This window comes from Rhincodon typus, chromosome 13 (assembly GCF_021869965.1).
Source record: "Rhincodon typus isolate 14 chromosome 13, sRhiTyp1.1, whole genome shotgun sequence".
NCBI classification, from domain to species: Eukaryota; Metazoa; Chordata; class Chondrichthyes; order Orectolobiformes; family Rhincodontidae; genus Rhincodon; species Rhincodon typus.
The window spans coordinates 47,231,115-47,254,416 of NC_063344.1; the positions used below are offsets into that span (position 1 = coordinate 47,231,115).

At 37.0% G+C, this 23,302-nt stretch overlaps 1 protein-coding gene across 1 annotated transcript in view; it reads right to left on the reverse strand.

The window, feature by feature from the left end:
- Positions 1–3,369: 3,369 nt before the first annotated feature.
- Positions 3,370–23,302, reverse strand: part of LOC109933925 (schwannomin-interacting protein 1) — a 36,504-nt gene continuing 16,571 nt past the window's right edge. Inside the window, exons 4-5 of the mRNA XM_020532792.2 lie at positions 6,970–7,063; positions 3,370–4,032 (exon numbers count right to left, since the gene is read on the reverse strand). Of these exons, the coding sequence (XP_020388381.2) occupies positions 3,981–4,032; positions 6,970–7,063 (146 nt within the window). The 3' untranslated portion in view covers positions 3,370–3,980. The remainder of the gene's footprint in view (positions 4,033–6,969; positions 7,064–23,302) is intronic.

Genomic DNA, 23,302 nt, shown 5'->3' on the forward strand with positions numbered 1-23,302 from the left:
AACGGGACTTTAATCAGATGGGATGAGGAGTGACAGATGGGAGTTTAATTTACATAAATGTGAGGTGTTGCATTTTGGTAAGGCAATCAGGGTAGGACCTATACATTTAATGGTAGGGTCCTGGGGAGTGCTGCCCAACAAAGAGACACTGGAGTGTAGTTTATAGTTCCTTGAAGGTAGAGTCACAGGAAGACAGGGTAATGAAGAAAGCATTTGGTACATTTGTCTTTATTGGTCAATGCACTGAGTAAAGGGGTTGGGAGGTCATGTTACTGCTGTGCAGGTCATTGGTTAGACTAATTTTGGAATACTGTGTTCAGTTCTGGTCTCCCTGCTGTGTAAAAGATGTTGTTAAACTTAAAAGGGTGCAGAAAAGATTGACAAAGGTTGGAGGGTTTGAGTGATAGGGAGAGGTTGAATAGATGGGCTATTTTCCCTGGAAGCTCAGAGGTTGAGGGAGGACTTTATAGAGGTTTATAAAATCATGAGGTACGTGGATGGGGTGAACAGCAATGGTCTTTTTCCTTGGGCAGGGGAGTCCAAAGTCAGAGGTGAGAGGGAAAAGATATAAAACGGACCTAAAAGGCAACTTTTTCATGCGGAGACAGTGTGCATGTATGGAATGAGCTGTCACAGGAAGTGGTGGAGACTGGTATAATTGCAACATTTAAAAGGCATCTGGATAGGAACATGAATAAGAGGGCTTGAGAGGGATATGGGCCAAATGCTGGCAAATGAAACTAGATTAATTTGGGACATCTGGTTGGCACGGACAAGTTGGACCAAAAGATCTGTTTCTGTGCTGTACAACTCCATGACTCGATAAATTCTTGACAGATCTTTACCTGAAAAGTTAATTCTACCTTTTTAACCAGGTCCTTTCCAAACTTTTCAAATTCAAATTATCAGCTTCGCTCTTTTTTTTCCACTATCCCAATTGTTAAACCTTATTTGAAATTAACCAGTCGTGACCAGGGTTACAATCGGATTTGTACCATAGTCACTCTGCCAGTGGACTGGGGAACAATAACAATATATATTTAGTTAGTGAGCATGAGCATGAACGAAGAGTGACACCGAAACACATAAGGAGATATTGGGTCAACTGACTGAAAGCTTGATCGAAGAGATGGTTTTAAGGAGCGTGTTAAAGATAGAAAATGGGGTGGAGAGGCAGAAAGTTGTAGCGGAGGTACTCCAAAGCTTAGGACACAGAAAACTGAAGGTACCAAGATTATGGTGATTACGATCGGAGATAGGAGATGGGAATCTTGTAAAATGTTGCAGACAGATCAAGAAGGGAACATTCCATAGAATGTCATTTGTGACTTTGTTAAGAACTGCTTTCGACATTAGTAGGAAACTGACCGAAGAGATTCAATGCAGGGCTGGAATATGGCTAATAGCCTCATAACTGAATGGCTTGTTGGCACTTACAGTTAGACTGATGCATGAGAATAGTCCCCTTGGCAAGACAACATATGAGTAGCCCAGACTCATTGGTCAGCACCATTAGCCAAACAGAAGAGAACTTGGGGGGGAAAAAAGTTGCATTAATGATTTAGGTTCTGTATTGATCAAAGGTGACTGAACAACTTTGAAATACTTAAATAAAGCAATTAATCAATTCATTGATGAGTCATGAACATTACACTTGTATAATGTTTACTGAAAGGTGAGTAAGCTACAAATTCCCTGACAAGTTGCAAGACTTCGTAGAAGCAGGTTCAAGACTATTCAAAATGTTCAACATCAAAATTTAAAGCTTTATCTTTTTATGTTTTAAAAATATGGACTACTGATCTTGCAAATTTGAAAGAAAACAACTTTTAACGAACTGGGACAATATTAAAATAACTGCAGATCACCTGATATACACGGGAGCCCAAGTTCTAAAAGTCTCTGATGTGGATTAGCAAAAGACATGTCTGTGCAATTCCTCTATTAAATTCCATATTTGACATTGATTCGTAAGTTATTATATGGATTATACGGAAAAAATTATATGGAAAATTATATGGAATTATATGGAAAAAAAAACATCAGCAACTGCCACCTCCTCCACAGAAAGTCAGAGATAAAGGGAATCCATTGAAGCACATTACATAGTAAAAGATACAGAAGATTCCCCTTACAAGACTCCCTTCTGTTTTTGGAATCTTCACAGGCCAGGCGAGGGGAGATTGAAGCTACTCTGTCAATTTGGATTACCTTCATGTATGCCAAATGCCAGCTAGCACATCACAGAAACCCCACCCGGGGAAAAAAAACTATATAAATTGTTTGATAAAACAAGGCAATAATATCAAGAAGGCCTGCAGAACAAAGTAACTCAGCAGTTCGTGCTTTTAGCAATTTTTCAAGCTTGGATCCAATGTTTTGTTTCAAGTAGAAGACATCAGAGATAGAATTTTTTTTAAAAAAGGCAACTTGAAAGTGCCATAACACCCACTCTGGAAATTGATTAATTCTCCTTTTAAAAGGGACTGTCACCAGAAGAATAACTAGCTAACACTGGTCACAATACCTACTGCAATTTCAAGACCACCCTTTTTTCTCTTGGGCTTAAATTTTAATTCCTTTTTTCTCCACCCTGTAATTTGTTCTGTTTACTTATATACTATCATAAATGTGTGTGTTGTGTGCATGTCATGGCATTTGGAAAGGATTTTACCTTTTTAGTAATGTTTCCACTTTTAACTGCATGAGTTTCAAAAATAAAACAAGCTCTTTATTTGTAACTTAGGAGATCGGTATGGTTTGGCCTTCGTACCTTTACCCATGTTCAAATATATACTGAATTGAAAAATTTAAAAAAAAACATTCTGTTATGTCAAGCTCAGGAGTGAAGAGAAGAATGTATTTACCCCTCTGGACTTGGTTGTAGCACTTAAATTATTGATTCAGATGTAAATTCAGTGAAACCCCTACAGTCAGGTAGCAGCTCTGAAAATTGCATTCCTGTGGAATGATTAAAATCAAATTAAAATATGCAAATACATTCTAATGTTCTGAAAATGTAGATCCACAGTTCACAAACTGCCAACTTGTCAAGTACAAAAAGCAAAATTCCCTCTCATTTTCCATAATTTGTTATAATTGAATGGAACTTTATGACTTGTTTTCTGAACAGTCTCGTGAATTCTCTCATGCTCAGTGGTGAACTCTGAGCAGAGAACTCGAAGAAATGGTGCTGAAAGAGAAATGTGATCTCCTATTTTGAGTCAGTCAGTCACACTTGAGTGCTGATATTAAAGTATTTGCAAACAAGTTTTGATATTTCACTTCCTAAATTGTTTTACAATTAGCAAACTTAGGATTTTAGATGTAACATAATAGTATGGCTTCACATTATAAATATATCATAGGAAACAAATTTTATTTTTATTTTACATATTTGTACATAACATTTCTGAATCCAATTGACTGAAATTATATTAACACACTTTAAAATGGTTGAGTCAGGTAATCAACATTTACAAAATGTTGAAAACTTATTTAAGTGACCTAATCACCAATAGCTACAACTTCACTACAAGGCAGGCATGTATTCTTTGACTTTAATAGCACCTTTAAATAAAGTTCATTTGTTTAAAACTACCATCTGTGAAGAATAAAAAGAGGTCCATGGTAAAATACTGTTTAACTAAAATCCAAGCAGTAAGAAGTTAGCTTCTCTTAACTACTTCATATATCTTCCAATTCTGCTCATTTCAGTTTTACTAAATTGCATATCAGTTACCAACATTTTACTGAAATGCCCGATACAACTCAGTGACAAATGTAATCATATTAAAATAAATTATAAAAGAAGCATAGGCCAATCACTGGACATAAAGCTTCAAACAGTACCAATGACTAACACTGATTTTCTTGAAGTGCACCATCTTGAGCGTCAGCATTTTACAACGACAGAAGCAAAGTAAAATCTAGCTTTTTTTTCCTCTCTGGTCTTGTGGCTTGTTGGAGGCATCTCAGTTTCACTTGGCTGTTGTTTTCTCTGCCATGTGCTTCTGCTGACTTTCAGCATGTCTGCAGAAAGGGAAAAGGAGAAGTCAAAGATCTACCCAAGATTATGTCACATTTTGGTAATCTTGTTCATTTTGAAGTGTTTCTTTGAAGAAAGAATTTAATTCGGTTCATAGATTTTGCATTTACATTTACGGTCAGGGCTGAGAGAGTTGAATGTTGAACAAAGCCATGCAAGCCAGCCTGTGCATGTTGCCAATCTTCTTGTCTGACAGCAGAAAGCCATTCAGTCTCATTGTATTCAATTCAAAGAAGGGAGTTAGTTTCAAGTGATTTACATCCACTGAAGCTAGTAGTTGGGCTGAATTGATAGTTCTTGCCAATCTTTATAAGAACATCAGAAGTCCAATTACCAACTTCTGAATCAGTTACAGGTTAACAGACTGTAGAAACACAATTCTGAAAATATAGATAAGATCTGGGTTTTTGAAGAAGGGTCCCGACTCGAAACATCAGCTTTCCTGTTCCTCTAATGCTGCCTGGCCTGCTGTGTTCCACAGCTCCACACTTTGTTATCTGGGCCAGTCAGTTTTGTTGGATTCAGAGTAAACCTTGAGTTGATTCAATCATTCACACAAAGCATATAAATGGAGAAGCAGATACACCATTTTTGCAAAGCTAAAGCTTAACACCACAATACAGACTTGTCATTCAACCACTAGTCCCATCATTCTAAAATTGAGCCCAATCTGTTTTCCTTTTGGAAGATAATAGAAAGCAAACAAGGTCATGTACAACATCCAATTCACACAACAGGGAAGTTAACATTGTCAGCTATTACACAACGAGAAATTGTGCAGTTAGGGTAAATTCTTCAGAGTCATGTATTTAAGAACCATATGGGGGAAAAGCTAGTAGCCAGTGATGTTAAATTCCAGAGAACATAAAGAGTCAAACTAATACGAATTAGTTTCTGCTCCACTGGGTACAGGTATATACTTATGATGCTGAGGAACTACACTGCACTGAAACTTTGAAACAGTCAATTCATCAAATCTGATTTTTTTTTTTTTAAACAGTTCTCCAGTTGAAATGATGTGAACAAGAAAATAAAAGTGCAGCACAACATAATTCCAAGAATGACAAGCCAATATAGTATAGAAGGTGCAAGAAGGAAAGAACATGAAATTGCAGAGATACTCATATCAGCAACAATTCAGGTAATGGGGACGTGGATATGGAGTTCAACCACTTTAATTTGAAACTTGAAATAAAGAACTGATATTGATAGCTTTAGCTGAGCAATTTAATTGTTTGCTGATCACAATAATGAGAGAAAGGTGAAGAGTTGTCAGTCTGAAGAACAATGATAGGTGCAGTTTCTCAACTTCTGATGCTTATAAAATTTAAAACCTGAATTCCATTCATCACATGCACAGAGATACTGCTCCTCAAAGTGGATGAACATAGAACTAGAAAGTAAGAATGCATGAATCCTTGATAGTCTTTACACTTTTTGGTTAAGGGACATATTTCTGGAAATTATTCCTTGGGCTACTTGATAATGATTATAAAACTCTTAAACAGCAGGATCAAGACAATGATTTTATGGCAACAAGGTGCAGGGCTGGATGAACACAGCAGGCCAAGCAAAGCAAAGCACCTTGTTGTCTCGGATTCTCCAGCATCTGCAGTTCCTACTATCAATGATTTTATGGCCTTATGATCAAAGATGAGCTGTCTCATGTCTTCCTTCGACAACAAATGACTTGCTCAGCGAGTCAGTTTTGTAGCTACAATAGTTTGATACAGCTTAACAGAACTCTCAAATCCGAAGACAATGCAATCAGCTATTTCCCACAAATGTAGCCAATGTGTTGCATTGAAACCATCAATGTTAACTTTATACCTTTACCTGGCCATGGTGATCAAGATGCTAACAATGGACTGTACACACAACACAAGGGGTAAAGTTGACTGCATTTGGGAATGAAGGTTAATCACAGACATACCAATCGCTAGAATATTTCAGATGAGTAGGGTTGACACATTCATAACATCAGTTTTTGATGAGAAGTAACAGATTGGGGTGTTAATAGACAAGCAACACAGGAAAGAAAAGGCCAGAGATATGATGTAGCATATATGCCTGTGGTGCAGCATAGTCAGCTGCCAAAGTTACTAAGCAACGGATGATCTTGAGTGCCTGTACAATATGTTTTCTTGTCAGGCAGAGGACTATGGAGTTGATCCTGAGTGAGGTTGAGATATCCAAAGTGGTGACAAATTGTACACTAAATAGTGTTAAGGATTAATGATTCAGAAAGGCACACATATTTCAAATTAGGGGTTGCTGAAGAGATTCAGCTAGGTAGGCAGCATGGAAAACAATCTGTATTTAAAATGGCAGAAGTTAGGATGAAAATGGGGTCATGTGCTGCCATGGCTTGTTGAGACCTCATCAAATTGTGCACATACACGCTGTTGCACAATATACAGAAGCACGGTAACTACAGAGTAGGGTAGCCAATCCGTCAGGCACTTCCTGTACAGCCCACAGGCTCCTGGGCTCAGGAAAGATCAATACACTTGTAAATAGATTACAAGAACTAATTGTGAGCAGGTTTTGCAGGTGAGTTTTAAAACAATATCTTATACATTTCCTGGAAATCATGTACAAATTTTGGAAGACTTCTGCATTTTATTCAACTTTTATGCTTAAATGTCCCACATACTTTTTGTTTTAGTTTCAGTATACACAAGCTAGCTTTGCAAAGAAGTCCCCTGCTAACCTTGCATGTCAGAATTCTAACAATTCCAGTTAGCCAAAGTATCTCTGCTTTTTAAGAGGATGAAAATGTTTCAGGGAAAATACATAGGAATGCAATGAGAGTGCAAAATGTCACCAAATGCTAAATGATCCACTGGGGAAGTACAGAGCTGTCCAGTTGAAACTACTACAGGAGAAAGGAAACTACTCATGTTCAAACGAACACCAACCTGGTAAGGTCTTCTATGTCCACCAGCATGGCATCTTGTTCCATGTGCAGCTCATCCCTAATAAGTAGAAGCTGGACCAACTCTTCGTTTAAACCTGATTTAAAAGTACAGACATCAATTCAGATGATTTGCACCGTAATTGTTATTTATCTTTTCAAAGCCAGTTCTTCTGTTTTATGAGAACTGAGCAAGCGTTAATTTGTTGACAAATAAGTGGCAACAAAATAAATGCAAAAGTAAAAATCTGCAGAAACGTTTCTGCAAATATTGAGGGTCATGAACCTTCAGTACCAACTGTAACCTTTACACACAAATAATAACATGCAGATTTGTAGACAGAAAATGTGAAATAGCAAAGGGTAGTATAATATTTTGAGGGTTTGAATAGCATTTTACTGAAAAAGACAGGCACTTTGTTGAAAAACAAAGTTTTCCATTTTTAGTCATATAGCAATATAAATAATAATTAAATAATGGAAGCAAATATTGATATTTTTACAACTGCAAGTCGGGCAAATTCATTCTAAGAACTTTTGTTACATTACAGATAAGATGTCCAAAACCAGCCATCTTCGGGACCTATTGCTGGATTGTGGGTTGCCCATTATCCAAGGAATTGAAACGCCATAAGTCTATAACAGATTTCTGATCTGTGTTTAAATCATGCATACACCACTAGAAACACTGTCAATTAAAATCTGACCATCATCATTACTCTGTCTTCTGTCACTCAGCCAATTTCCAATCAAGGTCCAAAATTTGTCTTCAATTCCACGGCCTTTAATTTCAGTCAATAATCTCTTATTGACTTTATCAAAAGGTCCCTCAGGAGGTCCATAGACATTTCCCTGTTTTAGTTAGGGAAATCAACCAAGCTTGTCAGACATGAACTATCTTCCACAAATCCTTGTTGGCCCTCTCTGATCAACTGAAAATACACTAGTGTTCAACCGTCCTATCCTCAATTACAGACTTTAGCAATGCCCATACAGCAGATGTTAGGCTTACTGCTCTGTAATTCCCTGGTTTCCCTCTGTCGCCTTTCTACTGTAATCCATTGTAATACCCACTCCTACCATGCACTTGTGATGAGAAAAATAATTTAGTTTTGACAAAGAAGTTCCTAACATTATAATTTATATTTTACTTATACTATACCATACTTAATGTGAACACATGTAGTCGGAACATTTCGAAAGTGAAGGAAGTTGCTGGAATGGTAAGTGCATGAACATAAAGTAAATCTGAACGTAATTTGCAATTTGCATGAATATACAGGTGGAGAAGGAAATAGTGATTTCAAAGTAACCAAGAAGTGCAAATTTAATGCTCTCTTCATTTTGCATATATTAATTTTCTGCTCCATTTTCAACATTTATAACCTTTGTTTTTTTTCTGATTGGTCACTGCTCCTACTGAAAGGATAGCAGGAAGCTTCTTCAGGTCAAATCAACATATATTCCTCAAACAACCCATCATCTGGTCAATTATTTCATTGATGTTTGTGGCATCTTGCTTTATCCAGTCTGAATGCTACATTAGCTTATAACAGTGACTACACCTTCAAAAAGAGCACTTTTGGATGTACTGACAATTTGAACAGCTATAAAAACACAAGTTCTTTTCCTCCCTCGCACAACTGTCACGATGAACCCAGCACATATATTTCAGCTTCATGACATTTTGTCAACTAAACTATAATTCAGTTCACCTCCTCATCAAACTGACAAACTTTGGTAATAGTAAAGATAAGTATAGTTTGGTGTGTAGTGCTATTCACTCAATGCATCTTCCATCTTTCAGCAGATGGAAATATTTCAATGTCCATTCAGGAACTAATATATTCTGCCTGACCAATAATTATCTTGTGACTGGCTAATCCTCATCACATTCAAACGTGTCTCACCGACTGAGCAACCTGCGAGCTAGATTGAAACTTTTTTCTATACTGTCTGAAATCTGACACAAGTTTTAAATAAGGTTTGCAAATTGGACTTGCCAAATTTCATTTGTATGGCATGCAGTAAATACATTGGATCAAGTCAGGACAATTTCAGTGAGGCTCACCCTTCCAACAAAATTGTATTAGTTCTGGCAAACTCTGCCTCAGATTCTGCCTGATTCCAATTTACTCAAACAGCATTTCTCTTACAGTCTTCACCATTTTCATGCAAGGTAATCAAAGAATACAGTGACTATTAAAAAGACCATGATTAAGTACAAATCAGAAATAAGTTCTTCAGTCTTTCTAAAAAAAGAAAGGTAAGCGATTTGAAATAATTAGAAGCAAAGTACAAGTCAGTATGATTACCTTTAAAGGTATCACTGGAAAATAAATGTAATAATTACACAGAAATATTATAAAGGTCCAATGGAATTCCAGGCTGAAGAATAAAAGCTAAATGCTTTGGTGCAATGGAACTGGAGGAGGTCTGTCCAGTCTTGACCTTTCCACAAAATGTAAATTTGATAAAATCTTGAGAAACTCTACCTTGAACATTTTGATCTTGTGGAAATTGAACAATGCAAATAGCTATATTGCAGTTACAAAACAAGAACAAATATACACCAAGTGCAAGTGAAGTTTTTGGAATAATGACTGATTGGTGTTTCAAGATTGAGGATCAAATACCACTAGGGGGCAGAATGACTTTACAAGCTGCAGACTATAGATATTTTCATCAAGCTGTTCAGACATGTTACCATTCAGGATTTGAGGATGGTGGAAATTGAAGCTTCTGGCCCACAAGTAAGGACATTACCACAGTGCCTCAAGAGACCTAGCTGCAGGCAATAAGGTGATTAACAACTCTGGTCTGGAGAAGAGAGAGGTAAGTATGGAGAAGGTCTTTGAAACAAAAGCTATTATGCAGATATAATTTGATGTGAACTGAAGTTTAAACTGAAAGATGTGCATATGGAAAAGTTCATGGTACAGGAGTAGATTTTCAGATTAAAATGACAGTGCTTCATTTTGTAAATGCTGCAGAAAATCTGGCTGACATTTCATCTACTCTTACTGCTATCCAGTTTACACAGGAACCTGCACTTTGACTGGGTTAGATTGACCTAATCTAACTGATTTCCCTAATGTTTACCAGAAATTGTTACTCAACTACCATGTTTGAAAGAGAAATTATAGTTCAGTGGCATAATGTAGTAGTGAACACCAGTCTTACCATTTATGTTTTGATTTAATTTTAGATACTTCACTATTGGCATATAAATGGTGAATGGAAGATAACTTTTTGTTCTGAAGTAATATGAAAGTAAATAATTTATGCAGGTGCTCTGCATCTTCGTTTAGATCAGGTGTACGCTGAAACAATTCTGAAATTTGCAATTCTGAGATTCTGTGCTTATTCCAGTTTAAATTGAAGATTTCTACAATGTTTTCGTATTCAACCTCCATCAGTTGTATTAATTAAATCTGAAAACATCCATCTTTTGTCTTAAACAATACAAGATTATTCTCTATTCTCCAAGTTACCCTAGTGATGCAGTTCTACTACGATGGAATGCATGGCATGCAGTTGGATACTATGTACATGTAAAATCCCCAAAAAAGTGAACAGGAAGTTTTTAAACTCTATTTGACAAGTGAGAACTGATCACTTGGAATTGTGCAGATTAGTTAACTTTGTAATCCCAGGAGCTGATGAATCCTAATTTTGAGCTGTTGAACTAAAGACGGCTGAATTATGAGGCTTCTTAGTTTGTAAATGAGTGTGCTTGGACAGAAGGATTAGAATTTAAGATTGGTGGGACGCTTGGCAATGTGACCTCACGCTACATCACCATGATAAGGCGAGTCAGTACTTTTCTGATCCCCATACCCTTTTCCACTCAGCAGTTAAGAAGCACGCAGCATTTCCAAGGTGCTAGTCAAGGCAATATAGGGATGTTCCTCACATGGGGCATGAAAAAGTTTTTCACCATTACCCAGTGACATCATGTTGCCACTAACTGCTTAAAAGCCATCAGACTGTTATCGCAAAGGGCCAATATATCATTATAAAAATTACACCTTTCCCAACATCACGAATAAGTAGCATGCCTTATGAGGAAAGGCCAGACAGGCTAGGCCTGTATCCTCAGGAGTCTGAAAGAGTCAGAGGTGACTCAATTGAAACATAAAAGATTCTGAAGGACTTAATTGGATGGACGCAGAAAGGATTTCCTCTTATGGAAGAATCGAGAACTAAGGATTTTTTTCTTTCTCTCTCTCTCTCAGACTTGAGTGTCTTTGGAATTGCCTTCCCCAAAAGGCAGTGGATGCAGAATCTTTAAATATTTTTAAGGCGGAGGTGCATAGATTCTTGACTACCAAGGGGATAAATGATTATTGGATGTATGCAGAAATGTACAGTTGACGTTAAAATTGGATTAGCCATGATCTCATTGCACGGCAGAGCTGACTCAAAGGGTCAAGTGGCCTACTCTTGTATCTCATTCGTATGTTTACAGCTAATGCAGTATAAACTGGTAATGGAGATTTGCTTTTCATTCAACCATCTGACTAGATATACACATTTTATGTTATCCTGTTTCGAACACATCTTCAATTTTCCTTTCAACTAATGTTGCATGATGCTTCATCGTATCTGTGGCAGAGAATTCTACATTGGAACAACTCTGTCTGCAAAAAGAAGATTTTCTACCTTACTACTACATTCTTCTGGCAAGAAGCTCAAATTTATTGTTAACCAATTCTCCAGCCTCTACTGAATGTTATTTATAATACCTCTATTAAATCCTTCCTTCATCTCTTTTACTCGTGAAAAATTAATGTCCAAATTTTTAAGCTCTTTTTTCCTAACTAGAGATTGTATTTTTTGGCAGCCTTTCAGCAAGTCTAAATATGTATTCCAGCCATGGCCTCATGTCCCTTCTATTAAGGGTGTTCAGAACCAAACAAAATAGTCCACATGCACATTACCAAGGAATTTCACAAATTGAATATTACCCTTCTATTTAATGCCTCTGTATGTGAAACATACAATTCTATTTGCCTTTATAATGCTCCTTTATGTTGGAACTCATCTTTACTTTTAATATTACTTTGCATTGAACTACATTTGCTATTTGCCTGCTTACAATACTAACATGGTCGAGTGATCTTCATTCCTCCAGTTTATTGTACAGCCAATCATCAGCAAACTTCAAGATCTGTTGTGCATTGCCCCATGTGGGTTGCAATGGTTCAAGAGGCAGCTCACTAGTACACACTTGGTGGCAATTAGGAATGGTTAACAAGTGCTGACTCTGTCAGCAATGCTCACATTCCATGAAAGAATAAAACATCAGTTACTCGATGGATTTATAGAGACTAAGAAGAGACACTAAATGTTGATCAGACTTATTAAACAAGAGCTTTGCAGTACGTTTGGGAACTAGGTTATAAACTACCCTAAATAGAAAATCTTCTTTCTCTACCTATAGGAAGGATATTTTTTGAGATCAATTTTCATAGTCTGAACTCTACCCTGTGAGTATTAGTCCTTGATGTAAACTTTGACAATCTCACTCAGAAGGATTTGTTATTGGAAGTGGAAATTCCACACAAAAAGGCCGCTGGTTTAGAAAGTGAAAGAACAACTTCTTGTAAAAAGCAAACAGATCCCCTTCCACAATAAAATGAAAGCACATTCTGTCATAGCCCAGTACAGGGAGCTTTACATTGTTGTCAAGTGCAACCATTCTAGAGGGATGTTTGGAATGTGAATCAAGAATGCTATAGAAGTACAGATGTAAATCCACATCTCAATATGTTACATGTGGAAAGCGATTTCCGTATAGGAAAATATAACAGGGAGCAGAGAAAGAAGGTAAATTACATATGGTGGCATGGTAGTGGGAGATATTTGTGTTAACATGCTAGCGAATATCGTCCATATATCTCTTTAAATTTTCTCACTTTCCTTCTTTCAGCAAGGACTCGTTACCATGGTTTGTTGGCATCCTTTTGGCGCCTAACCCAACTAACTGTAGGAAGGCTAAAGGCAGAGGGATGATATTGAAGTCTGATCCTGTTTTACATCTCGTTGAGGGAATGGGGGGTTGTTGTGGCAGCTTCACTGTAGTCCCTGGGGAATGTACTAATTCGACAAAAGCAAGGAATCCAGCTTGTGACTGCGTACTATATGACACAGATTATACACATGCCTGCACTAGCATTATTATTCTTAGGTCATCAAAGAAGCTACCAACAGTCTTTTTTGTTTAAAATGTTCTAAATTATACAGCAATGAAAATATTAAATGAAAATATTTATTAAATGAAAATATTTATAGAATATTTATGAAAATATTTATAGAAATCTGATTTTGAAAAGGCCCTTGCACAGTAATTTATCCAACAGGCTGCTCTTAATTTTTTTACAAGAAGCTGGCAGAATTACTTTAACGAATGTTTTGTTCTTTGTCTCTAAGCATTAATTTTCAGTTCCATTCACGTTTGTACTATTTTTCTCAGCCTAATTTTAAAGAGGCCCTTTCTCATGTCAAAATATTTACCAAACTATTTTTAATTTGGAGAGAAGAGAATTACTAGGTTACATTTGTAGAATTAATATGCACCATACTATTTATGATTTAATCAAAATGCTGTACAGACGAGACAGTAAATACTTCAAAAATATGGATCGACAGCTGTCAGAAATAAGTGTTACTATTAATGCTTCAGTAATTTGCTTCCCATCGCAAAAGTAGGTCACACAGAAGATAACAAATAAGAATATGGGTCACAAAAGAAATGTTTTAATTGTAAAAACAGTTGCTCAGGTTGAAGGCCAGAAAATTTTTTCCACTGCATTAAAATGGTCTTTGTTATTACAAGTCTATCAATTTTGACAAGGGTTATGGAACAACAAACAGTTGAATTTAGTCCAATGGATCTGAACAGTTTAGAAACTATTTTTCAGATTATGCCACTATGCTAGTCAACAGTTTGAGTGATTTTTGTTTCTTTGTACTCTACATATGAAAATGGTATTTCCTTAAGACAAAGGATGAAATCTTATAGTGGCCTGATTGAAGGGATATTTTGTGAAATCAATTTTCACAGTCTGAACTCTACCCTGTGAGCACTAGTGCATGAAATAAACTTAACCTTTGCCTGTGGAAAGAAACCAAGAGAAAATCAGGAAGTTTTATGCTGAATCTGTAACACTGTGTAGAACATTCAGATATTTCTAAATCTTCCAGGCCTCAAAATTTCTCCATTATCTTTGTGTTGGAAAAGACCTTTTTTCTCTGGGGCTGCTCATGGATCATCTCAAAACCAATGCCACAAGATCAGTTGGGACAAGTAGTGAACAAATTTAAACTATTTCACACTTAAGAGCTGGAAGACAAATGTCATCTATTCCCAATCAAGGTTAGTGTAATGTGTTTTATGAAGGAATTCTGGCAAAGAACAAAATATCCTAAACATCTGATACCTGAATCAGGCAGATCTACACTCCAAAGCACAATCTGTGTTTGGGAAGTCAGCAGAACTCACTGAGATATACAGAGACAAACAGTATCTTGAATCAGGATTCTTTCTACACAGCTCCAAATTTTCCTAAAAGCATGGGTACTACTACAGAGCATTGTCCAAGCTGGACCAGCAGCTAGAAAGTTACTTGTGTTTTGATGATGACAGGATAATTTTATTCCCTTAACATACGTAGGGGAGTCCATGAGTTTTGGTGGTCATCAATCTTGGCTTTAGTTGTCAGGCTGCGTAAATGTTCACAGTCCTTAGAGGGATATACTACAGGGGCTACATTAACAGAACTGTTATGCCTTAATATTCATTTATATAGATTTTCTTCCTTTTAAAAAGCATGACTGTTTGAGAAATTCTGCATTTCTGTTTGATTTCATTCTACATTTCTGGTGGTTTGTCATTTTTATTAATGCAGATTTATGGTGTGATAAGGTGCGCAGAATGTAAACAAGAGCAAATCTCAAACAGTCAGTAATTCAAGGAGATCCCGGTTATCATCTCTATCTCTCTCACACACATATATTATCTTTGTTTTATTTGGTGAAATAGATTCTATAAAAGCTGCCCTATCAGCTCAAGTTTGATCCTTCTACAATAATTTGTTTGAGTGCTGTGGACATATTTCTTTTAATTAGCAAAGGCAGGAATGTGTAACGTTCTGCGTACATCCAAGGAAGGAGCAACAGATCAATAGGTGTCTTCTTAAGTGGGATCACACATAGCCCTTTGAACTCAAGGAACTGCATTGTCCCATTTTTCAGAATTGGGAAGGGATGGGCACCAGGACTCCTTGTTCAATCTGAAAGGAAAATCACCTGGAAACTGAATAGCGTTGAGAAATCCTGCCAATAAGAAGTGGGCTAATTTGCCTGACAGTGGGAATTGTTGCCCTTGTTCAGTGATGTGATTGGCTGGCAACATCATGAACCCCAGCAACATAAGGGAGTAGTAGGTGTTCCCAGGATAGCTGCAGGGAGTGGCCAGAGGAACATCATGGCTGCTATGAGGAGGTGAGTCCTGGAATTTTCAGGTGGGAAGGGAACCCACAGTCAGAAAGAGGAGTGGGGGTAGGGGAGCATCTGTCCAGCAGACAGCACGGAAAGGAGGGAGTGATATCTTATGAGGGTTTCCCAGAAGTGTGCAGAGCGCTCTCCAAATTAGGCACCAACCTTCGTGCTTCCATTTGGTTATGTGGCCTCTAACAATGGCCTGGTCATTTCTGCTTGACTGGTCATGCCAACTGTACTTTAGTAAGGGAAACACATTATTTTGGTCAGTACGCTTGTTAACAAGTTTAGTGACCATCAATTATTTATGTAACTATGACAGGTGGGCAGCTGACTTCAGCACTCACCCACTTGGTGTATATCGGGATGAGCAGAACAATGGGGGATTAGGCACCTAACTTACTTTACAACTCAAACCAAAAGAACTGCGGATGCTGTAAATCGGGAACAAAAACAAAGTTGCTGGAAAAGCTCAGCAGGTCTGGCAGCATCTGTGAAGGAGAAAATAGAGTTAACATATCGGGTCCGGTGACCAGTTCTGAGGAAGGGTCACCGGACCCGAAACGTTAACTCTGTTTTTTCCTTCACAGATGCTGCCAGACCTGCTGAGCTTTTCCAGCAACTTTGTTTTTGTTACTTTACAACCCTCTGCTCCATCAAAAACATACCTAGTGGAGATAAGCAAAATCCAGCCATTTGGTTCACTTCGAAATATGTATGGTTTCACGGCATCACCGTTTAGAAATTCCAAACTGAAGTCCAAGTACTGTTCTTCACATTTTCAGGGGCAAAGTGATCCCAAGCAACCCTGAGACACAACCTCAGCAAACTCAGTACCTGTTCTTTGTATTCTTTCAAGTCACATTCCATAGAAATCATCCTTTAGCACCAAATATTGAAAACTAATCCCGATCTATTTATACTACATCAGAAGAACCACAGCTCAGTGGAACAGCTAGGATATTCAGACAATACATATGTGTCATGTAAATGTAGCTTCCATAATAAATAAAAAAATGAACGTTATCCATCGGCTCAAAGATAAATTCCTTCATTACTATCCTTCGCTAATACTAACTGGACCAAGCTAATGATGTACTGGAGTGTATTATTGTCTTTAATGGCAAATGATGCTTCAATTGAAATTATCAGTTGGTCCCAGCTGTATCATTTTAAAACAACAAGATATCATCAACGAGGGTCTAGACCCGAAATGTCAGCTTTCCTGCTCCTCTGATGCTGCTTGGCCTGCTGTGTTCATCCAGCTCTACACCTTGTTATCCAAGATATCATCAAATCCCAGTTTTAATACAGGACCAAAAAAGTTGTGGCCGTAGTAGATTTCTGAAGAGAACTACTGATGAGAACAGGGAAAGGTAGGGCTGAAGTTAATAAGTTTGATGTACACTTATCCAGTCGATATTCAAATTTTCCTGGTTTATGTAAGTAGCTACAGTAGATATTTAGAAATTCAAACTGAAAAGCCACTTTCCACACAAATATCACTAATGATAATTAAGAAAGCATGCAACAAAAAATTGATACCCTTCTTTTATGCTTCTAATGACATTTTCAATAATTAACCAAAGGACTGTTGATTTTACAGAAGTATCTTCAAAAGTATAGTAGCTATCTCATTTGAGCTCCCTTAGAACAGTGAGTTTCAGATAAGAGCAGGAAAAACATTGGTTTTCTCAACAGATGTCAGTAGCACTAAATACTTAAAGCAAGTACACAAAGTTAACCTCGCGCAGAGTCAAACATAAACAAAGAAAAGTCTCTATCCCTAAAAATATATTGCTACTTTTCTTCTATGTTTGTGGTTATCTTACAATTACACTTGTATTTTCTTTGTTATTTCATGGGACATGGGCATTGCTAGCAAAATCAGCATTTGTTGCCCATCGTGAATTACCCTTGAATATAGAAACAAAGAAGCTCGGAGCAGGTGTAGGTGATTTGTCTCTTTGAGCCTACAACTCCATTCAATATGATCCTTGAAATCAATGCCATATTCCCACTTTCTCCACATATTCCTTGATACCTTTAAAATTTCTCCCTCTTTCTTTGATTTCACCAACTGACATGGTAGGATTTGAACACATATCTCCAAAGCATTACTCTAGCCCTCTGGATCACTAGTCATGAGGCATTACTACTGTGCCACCATATCTCCCTTCTCATTCTGCATGTATGGCACCCAAGATAATGCCTCCATTTTTTAAAATCTGCATGCACACTAGTCCTTTGTATGAACTTTCACATGTGTTCCTTTACTGACGTATTAAATGTTTATACTGTATTTTTTGAAGCCCTGGATAAGCAGGGATAATGTGTGAGGAGGAAATGAGAGCTTGGGGTTATTGGCATATAGTTGTTGTATTTGCAAAATGCATATAGAAATTGAATGCATTGCTGGGAGGCAATGGCCTAATGGTATTATCACTGGACTTTTAACCCAGAAACTCAACTAATGTTCAGGGTACTGGGTTCAAATCCTGCCATGGCAGATGTTGGAATGCAGTTAAAAAAAATCTGGAATTAAGCATTTAATGATGACCATAAAACCATTGTTGATTGTCAGGAAAAACCCATGTGGTCCTTTAGGGAAGGGAATCTGCTATCGTTACCTGGTCTGGCCTACATGTGACTCCAGACCCACAGCAACATGGTTGACACACAACTGCCCTTTGGGCAATTAGGGATGGACAATAAATGTTGGCCTAGCCAGAGATATCCACATCCCTGGAGTGAATTAAAAAAAGTCATTCTAATTTAATGAAAGTGTTTACAAACTGCTAAATCAAAATAGATACATTTAACTTTAAATGGTCAGAACACAATCAGCTGAAATCCAAGCAAATAAGTTAATTTCACAATATGATTACAGCGGTCAGGTTAATTTTCATAAGAACTTCATTCTTGCTTTATGGGCATCTATAAAAACAGCAATAGTTATAGCTCATCTCTAACTGTGGTTGAGAAATTGATGGTGAACTGCATGCTTGAACTGTTGCAGCGTATATGCTGAAGGTATTCCTCTTTAATGGTATCTTTGAAAGGCATCTATGTATCCAAATTGGCATTTAATTGGGGAAACTGAAAAATATATGGTAGCTAAGGATATAAGTAATGGAAACTGCAGTGATTTTGAAAGTTTTGAGCAAGTATGGAGAAATGCCTAGGTTTGGAAAGAAGTAGAATGAGGTTTCAAAGCATGTTGGAGAATGCAAAATTGTAAGGTTTAAGACAAGAAATTATTTTAGTCAAGAAATTAATGCCCTCCAAGTTTAATTTATTAGCATAAGAATTTGAACACCAGAGAAAGTACAACATCCAGATAAAAAGTTACAGTATATACAAAGTTAGCTAATTTAGCAAGGAAGAATAATGACTGGAACTGTGACATACTGCAGAGATTCTGTAGGAATCCCAGGGCATGACCAAGGACAGCAACGTGCAATTTGAGAAGGCTATATAATGTTAATCTTATATCAACAGATTTGATGTTTATCATTTATGCACTGAATATAGACAGCGAACTTAAACTTCAGGCAGTGTTGGACAGATTGAGAGTATCTTTACAACCACAAAGTGATGATTGAGGGAATTTGATTGTGCAGGTGGAACCATGTGTCTAAATCTAACTGCCTAGAAATTTCTTTAGCTTTGTCTTATTATTCTTGAACATTATCTTAATGAAACTTTATTGATCTGAAATTAGAAATCTGAAATCTGTTTTTCTCTCTCTGTAGACGCTGTCAGATGTGCTGACCATTTGCAGCTTTTACTCTTTTTACTTGCTGACGTTCAGAGTTGTTAGAAGCATGGGGAACGAAGATGTTCACTTATCACAGTTGAAACAGGTTGGCTACAATGCAAAAACAGTGCAAGGCAGTAAAGGAGCATTCACTGATAATTCTATCTCAACTGTGGAGTTACCAAAGCTGTGCAACATGTAGCAGCTAGAAGAAACTGCACTGGGATAGAAGAGGAGTATCATGAAATGAAAACGAAAATCAGGAAGATCCTTGTCTTTTGAAAGATGAGGGCTTGTAATTAAAAGTTCTAATTTTGAAAGGAAAGAAACCCAACATAAATGCTGAAGAGAAGGATCGTACAACAATATTTTGAGATTTCTATTCAAAATTAACTTTGTTTCTTTAAGTTCTCTTTTTCAAAATTTTTGTGCTTGGATGAGCTGTGATGGAATTTGGGGAAAAACGCTTTATGGATTTTATTTGTTACTGTTGTCGCTAATCCTTGATTGTTTTCTAATTAAATTGCTTTTATAAAGTGATGACTTTTTTATTTAAAACTGATAGCAGCGCAGATTGTTTTAAATGTCCTATATCTGAAACGAAAACCAAACATTCATATTTGCACCTTACTAATTCTTCTTACACTTAATGGAAATATTGCTCCAAAAGTGCATGGTAGATAATCCCAACAACACAAATTTAATCACAGGGATAAACGGCTGACTCAACATGATGAAGAAAACGCCACTAAACTGAAATGGGATTTAACTCCTAAAACACAAATCACCACTAATGTGTATTAGGCTATTATAATAGAACACTGCATTACTTCAAGCCTGAACTAGTGTTTTTCTCCACATGAACCACTTTGTCTAATCCCATATTACCTCTGACACTAATTAGCTTTTTACAATTATCTGCAGAACAGAAACACTCAATCTGTTGAAGGAAACCAGATTTAATAGGAGACAGAAATATAACTTGCATCAAATCCATGCTATAATTTGAAGCTAGAGCATTTTCATCTGCCCAATCCTAGATGTACCTTAGTCTTGTTGTCAAAAACAATTCAGTAAAGCTATTTCAAACATTTAATATAATGGTAGATTCCCCAATTTTTCATTGAAATATTTTTACGAAGTGTGTTTGTTAAATTTCATTTCTGTGCTCATCAATTGGTCAAGCTGAAAACATAATGCATCATGATGTGCACCTCTTTAAGAATACTATTTGATATTTTCAACAAATCTTATTTTATATACAGAACGCACATATCAACATTACAATTAGCATCAAATGAAGTGTTCCCCTCTCAGATTATTCCTAAAATACTAAGAATTTTATTTATTTGAAGATTTATAAAGCCTTAAATATGCTAAATCGCTGATACAGATTTATATGAAAATTAGTAGAAAATGACTAAAAACACAATACATGCATTAATACAAATCCAACTGTTTGCCTCTCAAGTCACAAATTGAAGGCAAAATATAGCTAGCAATCTGCTCAGAATCAACAGGAAAGAAACAGTAACCCTTTAATTTCTGTTTTATATCACAAAGCAATGCAACAGAATTATTAATGTTAATCATCCAATGAGTCATGCTAAAAATAAACTCATCCTCCTGTCTGACAGTGAGTGCTTTGAGAGCTATGTTCTTGTTCAAGGATGACATTAATCATAAACCCAACAGTGGAATCTTATGTAAGCCCATGTACAACTGTGAATTATTCACACAGCATAACTAATATGTGGGTGCAGTGAAGCTTCCTCAGAGTACAAAGCATGAATCACAAACCGGCAAGATGAGAAGGGATAGATTATACAAGTAATAGAGAAATACTTTCCGTAACTGTAACTCAAATTGAGTCACTTTACTGAATATTTTGTATCATGACAAATGACTCAAACCTGCATATACCATAACAATTATGCCCTACAGAGATTCATATGTGACACCAAATAGCAATTAGATAGCAATGATGCTCCCAATTCTCGAAAAAGTGAACGTGACTCTGATAGCAACCTTTTTTTCCTTTATTCATTAACGGGATGAGGACGTTGCTGGCTAGGCAGCATTTATTGCCCATCCCTAATTGCCCTGAGGGCAGTTCAGAGTCAACCACATTGCTGTGGGTCTGGAGTCACATGTCGGCCAGAACAAGTTAGGATGGCTGTTTCTTTCCCTAAAGGACCTTAGTGAATCAGATGGGTTTGTTCCGAACAATCAACAATTAATTCATGGTCATCATTAGATTCTTAATTCCAGATATTTTATCACCATCTGCCGTGGCGGGATTCGAACCCAGGTCCTCAGAATGTTAACAGCCCAGCAAGAATACCACGAGACCATTGCATCCCCGACACTCACAGCACTAATACTATATACATTGAAAGAAAAGTGTTTTTGGTGTTAAAAATAAATCCCTTTTCTGCTGTTTTCCAGATGTTACTGCTTAACCTGTCTACTTTCCCAAATAATTGGAAATTTTTTTTGTTTGGCCCATTTTACTGAAGATAACAGAGTCCAAATAAAACTACAATACACATAATTGAAGCATATCCAATGCATGTCATTTGTATGGTTTGATTTAGTATGGTTCACTGCTTTCTGCGAAGAGGTAAAATCTATTTAAAAATACACACAAGTACGCAATGGCTCAACATTGGCACTGAACTTACTGAACTGCAGGCCAAAAACCACATGAGGAATTCAATCAATTCAGATTCTTTCCTTTTAGCCATGTAATGACTACTAATAAATGCCATAAAAATTCAAAAGGAACAAAGATCTGAGAGATAGTCAAAGGACTAAAAAATGTACCTGGTTCTAATAATGCAGAAAAATTGCAATGTTGCCAATTGATCCGTGTTAACTTTTTTTAATTCTTTCTTCATTCATGGGATGGGGGCGTCACTGGATATGCAGCATTTACTGCCCATCCCTAATAGCCCAGAGGGCAGTTAAGAGTCAACCACATTGCTGTGGGTCTGGAGTCACATGTAGGTCAGACCAGGTAAGGACAGCAGTTTCCTTCCCTGAAGGGCATTAGTGAACCAGATGGGTTTTTCCGACAATCGACAATGGACTCACGGTCATTATTAGATTCTTAATTCCAGATAGTTATTGAATTTAAATTCCACCATCTACTGTGGCAGGATTCGAACCTGGTTCCTCAGAACATTATCTGGGTCTCTGGATTAACAGTCTAGTGATAATACCACTAGGCCATCGCCTTCCTGGAAACTACATGCAATAAATGTGCAAATCAAATTCCTAATCTGACCCATAGTAATGGAGCGAAACATTGTAATTAGATCTCCACAAGAACACAAGGTAGATTTATTATCTTCAACAGTGTGCTTTTCATGATTATTTTCCCCATGTACCCACTGGCTTGACTGCCACACATCTCTCTGTTCCACCCAAAGTCAATTATTTTCCACTCAACAACACTCTTGCCACACAAGTTTGTTCCTAAACTAAGACGTTGCCACTTAACTTTTATGTTAACCTGTTGTGCAACCTTATTGTGAGAACACAACTGGTAGCAGGAGTAGGGCATAAGACCATTCAATGAGATCAGGGCTGAACTTCTATATCAAGCCCCCTTTCCCTCCTATCTCCTCAACTCAACTTCAAATTCTCTCTCCATCACAGTTTCTACTCTCATCCCCTGTCCTGCCCAATCTGAAACTGGAATGGCATCATGACTTCTCATCAAATGCAATCTTTAATTATTCCCAGTCACATGCTCTAAAATGGCATCTGTTGTACCTTCAGTCTTTGTGTTATTCTTCTCTCTGGCAGTCTACTATCCTACTTTTATTTTTCTCAACATTTGGTCTCAATCTCACTCATTCCAGTTCTAGGCTGAGTGATAATACCACTAGGCCATCACCTTCCTGGAAACTACATGCAATAAATGTGCAAATCAAATTCCTAATCTGACCCATAGTAATGGAGCGAAGCATTGTAATTAGATCTCCACAAGAACACAAGGCAGATTTATTATCTTCAACAGTGTGCTTTTCATGATTATTTTCCCATGTACCCACTGGCTTGACTG